Source organism: Pecten maximus, chromosome 2, assembly GCF_902652985.1.
Source record: "Pecten maximus chromosome 2, xPecMax1.1, whole genome shotgun sequence".
In the NCBI taxonomy this organism is placed as follows: Eukaryota; Metazoa; Mollusca; class Bivalvia; order Pectinida; family Pectinidae; genus Pecten; species Pecten maximus.
The window spans coordinates 27613984-27624920 of record NC_047016.1 but is presented as its reverse complement, the minus strand read 5'-3'; the positions used below and the strand labels follow the sequence as shown (position 1 = coordinate 27624920).

General features: G+C 33.0%; 1 protein-coding gene across 1 annotated transcript; it reads left to right on the top strand.

The window, feature by feature from the left end:
* Positions 1-266: 266 nt before the first annotated feature.
* LOC117321687 (probable cytochrome P450 CYP44) lies at positions 267-7787 on the top strand. The gene is made up of 9 exons (XM_033876198.1): positions 267-601; positions 1323-1560; positions 2003-2193; positions 2464-2659; positions 3219-3393; positions 4093-4259; positions 4636-4714; positions 6082-6244; positions 6753-7787. Exons 1-9 carry the CDS (start codon positions 373-375, stop codon positions 6905-6907), a joined length of 1593 nt encoding a protein of 530 aa, XP_033732089.1. The 5' UTR covers positions 267-372; the 3' UTR covers positions 6908-7787.
* The last annotated feature ends 3150 nt before the right edge of the window (positions 7788-10937 follow it).

The window sequence follows — 10937 nt, the reverse complement described above, 5'->3', positions numbered from 1 at the left end:
ATGATGAAGCAATAGGCAGTGCATTTGGTTTATGTATTATGTATGTATTGAAAACTAGTAATGTAGAATTAATGGAACTTTATCCTAAACGAGCATGGGCATTACATACCACTGCCGGTCTCACTGACCGAGATAACAGTATAGATTATTTACACAGGTATTTTAAAGGTAAGGGTCAAGTCACATGCTTTGACTGTTTACTAAATGACCAGCTATGGTCAATTCACTGGTCTATTTTTAACTCAGAGGGGTGACATTTTAAGAGCTACCTATGCGTGACGAAGACGAATGGTGTATGTTAACGACTTGTTGTCCAACACACGGGGTGTAGACTTCATACTGAATATGATGTGATGCTGGATTATCATCGGTATGGCATACTTTAAAAGACGATCGTTTTGTGATGTCGTCCTTGTTGGAAGATGCTTATGCCACCGCTTGCCAAGATATTTAAGGAAACGGAGCACGTATATAACTTCACTAGACAGTCATGCCGCTGTGGATAGGAGTTGTTCAGCGGATTATGATAGTGCTAAACCATTTCGTGATATCCCGGGACCAAAAGGATTGCCATTTATCGGAACTCTCCTGCAATATACAGGTAAATTATAGGTCACTTTGACATTGATTTACGAAACATTACTAGGTAAAGAACTTGTTGATTAGGGTATTTATTACCGTTATCCTGCAGTGACTGTATCTATACCAACAAAACCAAGAGGGATATAGTTTAATTATCCCTTTAGCACAATTCCTTATGACAAAATTAAGATGCAGTAAAATTTCGTTATCTCGAGCTCTGATAACTCGAAGACCCTGCCTAAGTCGATATTAAATATTATATATAACAATAAACACTTCGAGATAAGAAGATTCGACTTGTATTTGTCATAATTTACTGTAATCAAGCTCAGATGATTCAATAGCTTAAGCATTTGTATAGCATGTACACAATACAATTAAAATTGATATGGATCATCCTTTATGATATAAAAACATCGATATTAGATTAATTTTGGCCTTCCGCTGTGGCCTGTCGTGCAAAAATTTCACTATAACAAGTTAAGCATATAAAATATACTGACGGCATCAAACCTTGTAACCTACACACGTATGCTAGTTTTACACAAGATAGTTCCCCATCTTATTGTCCAATCACCTATAGAATTCATGCATCTAACTTAACGGAATATGCCAAATGTATAACAAATAGTCTTCGTTAAATGCGTATGATCATGACAAATAATTTAAAAACACCGTGTATTTTTGGTTTCGTTTTTATGGAGGTAATCATTATTTACTACGCATTTTCTTGTTAAAAGGTCCTTTCAAGAAATACGACATAGACAAATATCAAGCAGTACTGGAGTCACGATGGAAACTGTATGGATCTGTTGTCAAGGAAACAATAGGAAACCGCACGCATGTCCGACTGTTTGACCCGGATCATGTACAGAGAGTCTACCAACACGAAGGGGTATGGCCAAATATTGTTCCCATTCTGGAGAGTTCTCGAAAATATCGCGAAACGAAAGGCATGTCGCCTGGGCTGGGAAATATGTGAGTTAAAAATAAACTACATCATCCGTGTATTAACGGTGATTCTTACAAATGCAAAAAAATAAGTATTATATTCCTAGAATCTTAGAATTAACAAATATCTTAGACTCATTCATGTTTCTTTAAACTTGATTAAAACATTATTTTCATCTGAATGTTTACACTTAAGAAGCTTAAACTAAATGCCATTCGTTATAATTGTTTCATCAGTATTCCCCAAGTTACAATAATTCCTCTTTTCTTCATTATTATCATATTATAACCTAAGATAGTTCCTCTTAATATAAAAATGTTTTTTTCTAAACAAAAGTACAAAACACTTAATTAAACAGGGGTTTGGTGTCCTCTTATTGACCGAACTGTTCACCTGCACACAATACAGGTAGATGATTTTTGTATTATTATATGTATTCAACACACAAGTATTACTGATGTTTTATAGTAACGGAGAGGAATGGAACACGATGAGGAAGGCCATTCAAATAGTAATGATGCGTCCCCAGGAGGTAGCTCAGTTTCTGCCGTTTGTGAATGAGATAGCTGATGACGTCATAGACGAAATATGCATCAGAAAGGATACAGATGGGAATTTCGAAAATTTTAACTATTTGGCGGGAAGATGGAATATGGAAAGTAAGGCTGTGTCTGGCGTCATCTGAAATAAGTTGATAACGTTACTTATAATACAGAAAAATAAATCAATGTTGATCGTAATCATTTTATATACGTAGAGCTAAGATATTTTATCAACAACCATACTGATGGAATGCATTCTCCATATCGATAAGATGAATTTAACTCAAAGAAAGAATAAGCGCAAAGCTTGGATATTGATGTTTATCGAGACAGAAATACATACACTCTATATAAAATGTTCATATTTTACCTGTCCTTCTTGTACAGCTGCCGGGATGATTTGTTTTGAGAGGAGACTTGGAGCACTAAAGGAGGGATTCGAATCTCATTCGCAGAGAATGATCCAGGCAAATCACGATATATTTGATTTATCCACAAAACTAATGTTTGTACTTCCTTGGGATTTCATAACATATCGAAGACTTTCAAAACTTCACTACGCAGCGGAAGACTACTTCTACAGGTACAACATTAGCTCTGACGTTTGACAGAGAATAAAGTGTTGATTTCCGTACATGCTCAAATACTTGTCGGAAGAGCATACCTCTAATTAGTTCACTAATACCATAAGAATATACTCTAAATTATTAGAAGTATAAACACCTTTCGCAGCGATGACCGAAACTTTTTTCATGAGCGTAGCAGTTATTGATTTGAATGTCATAACTGGAATATACATCTATAATACACACTGTGTTCTTCCTCTTGAAGTAATTAAATATCAAACGTGAAATAAACCGGTATTAAAAATCACATAAGTTGGTTTCCTTAAAGTCAAAATCTGTCGTATAATGTTTGTTTAATTGTTCAATCTAATGACTTATAAACACATGTTTTTCGAAGTGTATTTAGTATAAACATTTTTTTTATACTTTTTAAATAATTGCTTTTTGAAGTATATCTTCATGTATGATGTTATTGGATTGGTGCGATATGTTCAAATTGGTGATCAGTTGATATCTAACTATCTATTGTTCATTCAACTATTTTAACTTTACTTATGGTTTGGTTTTGTTGCAAAGCGATGGCAGGAATCTCATAAACTCGACGGTATCTCGTATCAAGGAACTGGTTGACGAGAACGAGCTACAGGAAGGAAAGTTCATGTTTCTTTCATATCTTCTTTCTAACACAAATCTCAACAACAAAGATATCAACATCACAGCCCTCACAGTGTTCGCTGACGGACTTAATGCGGTGAGTATTGTGTGTAGTACTGAGAGAGAAGATGATTGTTTATGATTCTATTATTGAGAGAAACTAGTAAAATATTTTATTTCATAATATTTTCTTTCGTACTACCACATTGTTTACTTGTGTCAATCATTATCACAACTAGCATCAATGACTTAGCAACAAAATTGAAGTCTCTTATTGAAAGTTTTGAAAATTGAAGCAAAATTTGTGTTGGAATTAATTATCTGACTTTCGTTGATTTTTACTAATATTGGTGAAAATAACATCGTTATGCCTACCTTGATCTTTGCTTACGTCACCAGCAGGGACAGATTACGTCTCCGAAGTTTCAGATAGGCAGTGGTGATTTCATTTTTTTTTTTTTTCGTATTCTTTTATTATGTTTCCACTTTATTTCACATTTTGATATTTTGACCGGAATGTTACCTAGATTTGTATAAGGGGTCGTCGTTGATCTAAAGGATATATACTGTATTTTCCTTGTAATATTTAAGGAATCTTTGTGTGAGTTTTATCAATCTATGGTTTCTTTATTACCTCTGAAGCCTCAGTTGTTATGCTTCATTTTGCAATGATTTGATTTTCAACAACAAAATCCTGAACATTGCAAACTTGTTATGCTTGCTTATTTATTTATTCATTTGTAATGGGACTATTGATAATTTTATAAACTATCTTAGTGTATTTTATACTCTGTAGACGGTACCAGCACTGTTACTAGCAATGTACTGCCTCGCAAAGAATCCAGAAATCCAGGAAAGGGCGTTTGAAGAGATACAACAACACATCCCTAAAGATGGTTACATAACTCTCAACGTTTTAAACAAATTATCATATCTGAAGGCATGTTTCAAGGAGTCGTTCAGGTCAGCATGTGTACTTATGTCGTAATTGTTTGAACGTGTTATTTTTGTGTGCTGTTTCGTTCTGTTATATCCACTTTATTATAGAGATCAGGGAGGTGTATACTATTAGTTTGTTATATATCCAGTATTTTGTTTACTTACATTATACAATGTATGTACGATATGTATACCATTTGAAAAGTATGTTCATCATAGTATACCAGTACATGTATACATTTGGTATCTTTCTGTTTCTATGAGTTTTATTATAATATATATGTTAAGCTATAAACATTCGACCAATTTGCTTTATTCCTTTATATGTTTTTCATATACAGAATGTTAGCAGTATGTATATACATAGATTAATCAATAACTGTTCTTCTTTCGTCAACAGGCTGTACCCTTTAAACCTAGACGTTAAGAGGATATTGGATAAGAATATTGCAGTGGGAGGGTTCCAGATACCAGCTGGGGTGAGATTATATACATTGTTTACCTGTGTTCCTTATGTTAAACTAATCCTATCGAACTAAATGTCCCTTTACGCTATTATGTTGACATCGGTGATACAGTCTATACTAAATGTGTATATATAAGTATTTGAAATAACTACACTTCGCTGAAAAGCTGTCTTAGTGAACATCCCTACCTTTTATTGATGAGTTCAATGACTAAGTAATCAAAATATTAGCAGAATAAATATTACTTTTTATACACATTTATAAGGAGTGGTTTTTATCTTCAAGCTGCATTGAGACGTGAAAGAAAATCATTATGTACAATATACGAGAACGTCGACGTTTAATTTAATCAGGATTTTTTTGTCTCTAAAAACATCAAAAGCAGGGCAAATTACACGTGCATGGATAAAATATTAAATTTTACATTGATACTGTTTTAAAGTACACGAGGAATATCTAACAATGTCACGTGGTCAAAAATGGAAACGGGGCAGTGACAATGCATTCTTTAGACACATAAACAATAAAACTCCATATTCCACAAGGAAAGTTATCACTGAGACCAAATGCAGGAAAGGATTGAGATATAAGCAGTTAATGTGGATAAATATGTAGGTTCACATAAATAAGCGGGTAAAGGTCAGTGACTATCTTTTTATCTACAATAAGACGTACACATAATCAATATAAAAGAAAATGAAAGAATTGTCAAGGTCATTTTTACCCTTTTTCCTATGAAACTAAAAGTCTTGTGTGCAATACAATGGCGTTATATTATCTTTCTACGATTTTGCTCATCAAAACTATTGTAGAATAAAAAAATACAGTCATTCTCACCATTTCAACTTCAGTATATTTTAAAATAGCCTTAGTTCGAGACCACCTGTTGACGTTCGCCTTTGCAACTGCAAATAATAATCTAAAGACAAAAGAATAAAGTTTTTTTAAACCAGATATGGCAGTGTACATATTATACATTTTGAAATGTTCAAACAGCCAGAAACGTGTATCATAACCGGGTGTTCAAAACTGATTAAAAGCTTTTCGAAGTCCCTAAAAATCAATATTATAATGACTGCGGTATCATAAAAGTCAAATCATCATGAAAACAGTTATAAATACAGTATCGAACACCTTGTGCACACTGTGTTCATTTAAAAATGCATTATAGATGACCTATGTTTAAGAAGATGACCACTCAACAATATCTCAAATTCAACAAATGATACACCTTGCATTAGTGTTCCCATCAGAATCGAAATAGCCCTGACCCTGTAGATCCAAGGATATAAATTATGGTAACTGTTTTATCCAATGAAAAGTATTGAGAATCAAACAAAAGACAAAATTTTAAAATACATTTTTTGAATTTCCAATAGACTGTCATAGAGATGTGTTCCTTCGTACACCAGTGGTCGCCCGTGTATTTTGATGATCCCATGGAGTTCCGACCAGAGCGTTGGCTTAGGGGCAGCAAATATTTCAGAAATCATCACCCCTTCATCGTTATACCCTTCAGCCATGGTCCGAGGATGTGTATAGGTTTGTTGTCAGTTTATTGAATATTTAGCAATAGTAACAATTATCTAAAATATGGGTTAACAGTCAGCCTATACTAACTACAAATATAGATTAATCACTTAAATGAAATTCACGACAACAATGGGCAACTTTTAGATAGTTCCATCATTTACTTGGCGTTAGATTTATCTGCCCCAAATGTTTTTGTTTTTTTTTGTAATTGCCACAAGCACTAATAGATAGTAACATTTTACTGGCATTGAAATTGGTACACATATTACAGAGGGTAACATAACTGGAACAAACATTAACAGAGGGTAACACTACTAGTACAAACATTAACAGAGGGTGACATTTAACTGGAACAAACAAACACACATTAATCTTTAACTGTCACAAACATTAGGCTAACTTTTCACTGGTACACTCGTTAACTCTTTTCCAACCAATGGATTAAACATGTATAGGTTTGAACAATGAATACATGCATTTGATACGATAATACAATGTGTGTCTTATTTTCATATAGGTCGACGAATAGCCGAGCAGGATATGTACGTGATGATGGCAAAGCTTCTTAACAAGTTCAAGATCACTACCCCAACAGATGAATTAGGACTTAAATTCCAAATCATTCAGACGCTTGACAAACCTGTTACTTTTACGTTTGAACAAAGAAAGTAACAAGATTTCCCTGACTCACTCCAACATTGGGGATGTTATAGAAAGATACCTAATGCGACATGTTAGACAGACGTGAAACAATGCAAAATCCATATTGTATGTCCGCATGTTAATTGCTGGCATTGGAACAAGGACACGCATTGAAACTTGATATTTTTCTTATCAGATATACATGGGCGCCAGTTGATATTCTTGCACTGCATAATATTATTGCCGGTAATGAAATTATATTTTTATGATGTAATACTTCTATAATGTGTATTGCCTATCTGTCTCCTTATTCTGAAATAAATTCCGATTATCATTATATCATATGTAGAAAATTGAGCACCAGAATATATTTTGATTGTTCTGATCACAGGGGCTTGGCACGATTTTCCAAACATATATATAGACTATCATTTGGAAAATCGTGCCAAGCCCCTGTGGTTCTGATGTGATTCCTGGAGATACAAACTGTTTCCGTGTATTTGTTTACCTTCCGTGTTTGATGTTTTTTGACAAATATTATTTAACACATTTTTGAAAAAAAAACTCATTTTAGATCCTTTTACTCCCTTTCAGCAGACGATGTTATGCTGATGTGTATTTTAGGAATGTATGAGGAAACATATGCTACATATCAATGGCATTCTTGTTTTATTCCCTCAATATTTCTTTAGATTTTGTTATGGCGTAGCGTGCTTGTTTGATTTATAGGAACGTAGGTATTTCGTCATACTTTTAATGAGCAACATTTATTTCCATTTCAAGCTAAGATGCGTTGTATGTCTGTTTTGTTTTATTTGAATTAGTTTTAAATTGTTTTGCCAAATATTGTGTCATGCTTGCACTATACCTAAATAATGGTTATATTTTTAACTAATAAATACGAATAATACATCGTCTTCCTTGTTCGTAGATATTGCAACACGTACATTATACTCAATGTTTACTAAATAGATAGGTTTTACTCGCAAATTTAATATTTTTTTAAATATCAAGTTTTCTTTTCTAATATGTGTATATTGAGAATTTATGACTCAATTTATGAGATATGTTAATTTCACTTCTCACATATGATACGCCACGTCACCATTGTTATTAGATTCGTTTTCTTTCTTGAACTCGTTCCATCTTTCTATCATTATCCTGCCATACTGTGATTCCCACTCGCTATGCCGCCGTTGCGGTTTCGAAGCCATGTTTTTACACGAAAAAATGCACACATATCCCGGTTAACCAGATGGATTTTTTTCAGATTCATGACAAAGAATACATGTACCCTGCGGTGTAATCGCAGGAAATCACAATATATAAATGGCCTGAAGCATAACGCAGGAGCGCCATTCTAGTATTCTAACAAAATGTAGACAGAATCTCTTACATATGCATATTAGCTTTGATGTTTGTAATTTTATTTTCTTAAAAAGTATTTGAAAAAGACATGAACAATAATTGCATTCTCTTGTATCCACACAGGAACGTGTCATACATGTGATTTGTATGATAAACCCTTTGGTATCAAGAACACACACCAAAGAATTACACTAAAGACATAAAAGATATAGCACCTTTTTGAACTTATTGCCGATTGCCTTTGTCTACATCCGTATTTACGCATTGCAATTAATATTGTGATACCCAGAAAGTGTTTCATCCTCCACACATATGTATGTCATGGAAATACAGATACATAATATCTTAAGTTATTGATGTACTGTTTTGAAATATGTAATCTCCGTAGCCACGAAAACCCATAGCTATAGACAAAATTACCAGTATTTAACGAAACGATATCCACCTAAAATGATTACGTAAAAATTAACTTATATAAGCATCATCACTAATACTGATGAAAGACATTTTACGATTACCATGAAAAACACCAAGTCAATGACTGAGTTTAAGCACATTTAATTCCATAGCAACAGTTAACACCTTAGCAACGCAAGTGTTAGCTTTTTCAAGCACAATTAGCAAAGTTTAGTACAAAAGTATAACTTCAAGAATAAAAAGCTGTGAACCACATATGTACATATGTACAATAAAACCGGGAAACTTATCTTTGTAACCAGAACTAGATGAAGTGCATTTTCCCCATAAGTTATTCATATATCAATGTCATGGCATTCGATTAGAGATTATCATCCCATAGGTGATGTAAATATTTTGTTTCAAGATTGTTCAAGTCCCAAGAAAATGTCTCCAGTTAAACTTTAAAACTGGAAATGTATCATATGTGTGTTTGAATGCATTTTAAGGCGTGTTATGTAAACCATTAATGTTTTGACAATACGAGATACTACTCAAGACATTCTGTTGAACGTAGCGTCGCCTAGAAAGCTGTTGAATATTCGGTGATATAATTAACATCAATCATTTATATGGCATGTTCATTTAACATTTATTCAAGAGGAATTGCTGCCGATGTATCTGAAATATTGTATGAGATATATGTACATAATGTATACATAACTAACGATAACTCCTATATTAAATTAATTGAGACATCGTAATTAAAAAAAGATAATATCTCATATGCTATTCGAGATATTTTTATATCATATCATTTAAATCTTGTTTCTATATATCATATATAGAACGCGAATTACTGTATTTTAATATTCTGTTAAAATCTCGTTCTCCGTATAAGTATAAGCATTGTTTAAACTGAAATATTATCAAGATTAGGTTTTACCAATTGGGAATTCCTGATTTTTTTGATTTTTTTTTTTGATTTTTTTTTTTGATTTTTTTTTTTTACGAAATTTCGAATGTAACCCAACATGATATCAATAGAAACATTATCATAGGTTTTTTTTTTAAATCACAAATGTAGATATATAATAAACCCCCAATAACGTTTTAACTAAAATTAGAACGTCGAGTGACTGTCAAGCAATAACCATCCGAGACAGCATTTGATGATTATCAGCTTGCCACGTTTCCATTCGCCGTTCTATACCTCAGAATATTCCTTACCATAAAACTCCCCATATGAAAGCACTACAGATTGGTAAAAATAAAATCTTATTCAAGAAATCTTTCTTAAATTCTGTTATGATTATCTTAAGGGAAATATTTAGGTGAGGAACTTATAAGTTAAGGAATCACTGATAAATCTGGCCCAAGACCAAAAAGGACAAATATCTTATATTTTATATCGTAGTCACCAACATATTAAAACAAAGATATAAGGTAGGCATGCTATATACAATGATATATAGTTTTCAGCAGGCAGTAGAAATATATCGGCGCCCTAAGTGTACTAGATATGTCATGCCAAGAAATGCCCCAACCCAAGACACTGCTTCCACACCTCCATATATGGTTACTGAGTGATGACGTGAGATGACACAGGACGACATTGCAGAACTGTTATTGATTGTACAAATTTGGAAAATCCATCCAAGGGATTACATTCCGAACCTATATTACAGTACCCAATCCCATTTCATTCCTGAAGATGCATATAGGTAGCACTCTACAGTAGGACAGCCTGGCCATGGCAATTTTTTTGTTAAGCAAATAACTCCTGTATTATGATATGCATAAAAAAAATGAAAAAATAAATGTACACTATAATTGGTATATTCAGTATGAAGAAGTACATACATGCTTCACATTTGTTAAAACAAAAATTAATAAATTGGTTCCGGATTTTAAATTTCCGGATTTTCCGCAAGTGTGTTTACACAGGAAATTTAGTTTTGCCTACAGCGAAAAATGGATGCCCACAGTAAAGGTGAGATAGCGGAAAAACTTAATTTACAACATATGTCAAAACAAGATTAATTCTGTCTTTGGGATAGAGATATTTAATTTTAAATAGGTTTCAAAAAAAAAAATGTGTAGAGAATTGTGTCATTTTTGGTCAAATATCATAATATTTTGCAATTTTTGAGCATTTTTGAAGCTGTTACCATGGTATTCACAGCTCTAAAAATCACAGAAAATATCAGTTAACTTATCCTTCAGAGCTGTATTAAAATTGCAAATGTTGTACAGATTACAAATATATATACTTTATTAGAGTTTATATGCAGGG

Bases quoted from the DNA above. Each gene is read 5' to 3' on its own strand.
- LOC117321687 (XM_033876198.1), top strand. From the start codon at position 373: ATGGCATACTTTAAAAGACGATCGTTTTGTGATGTCGTCCTTGTTGGA. The intron at 4,260-4,635 runs GTCAGCATGTGT...TTTCGTCAACAG, and splicing joins TGTTTCAAGGAGTCGTTCAG to GCTGTACCCTTTAAACCTAG. The intron at 4,715-6,081 runs GTGAGATTATAT...AATTTCCAATAG, and splicing joins GGTTCCAGATACCAGCTGGG to ACTGTCATAGAGATGTGTTC.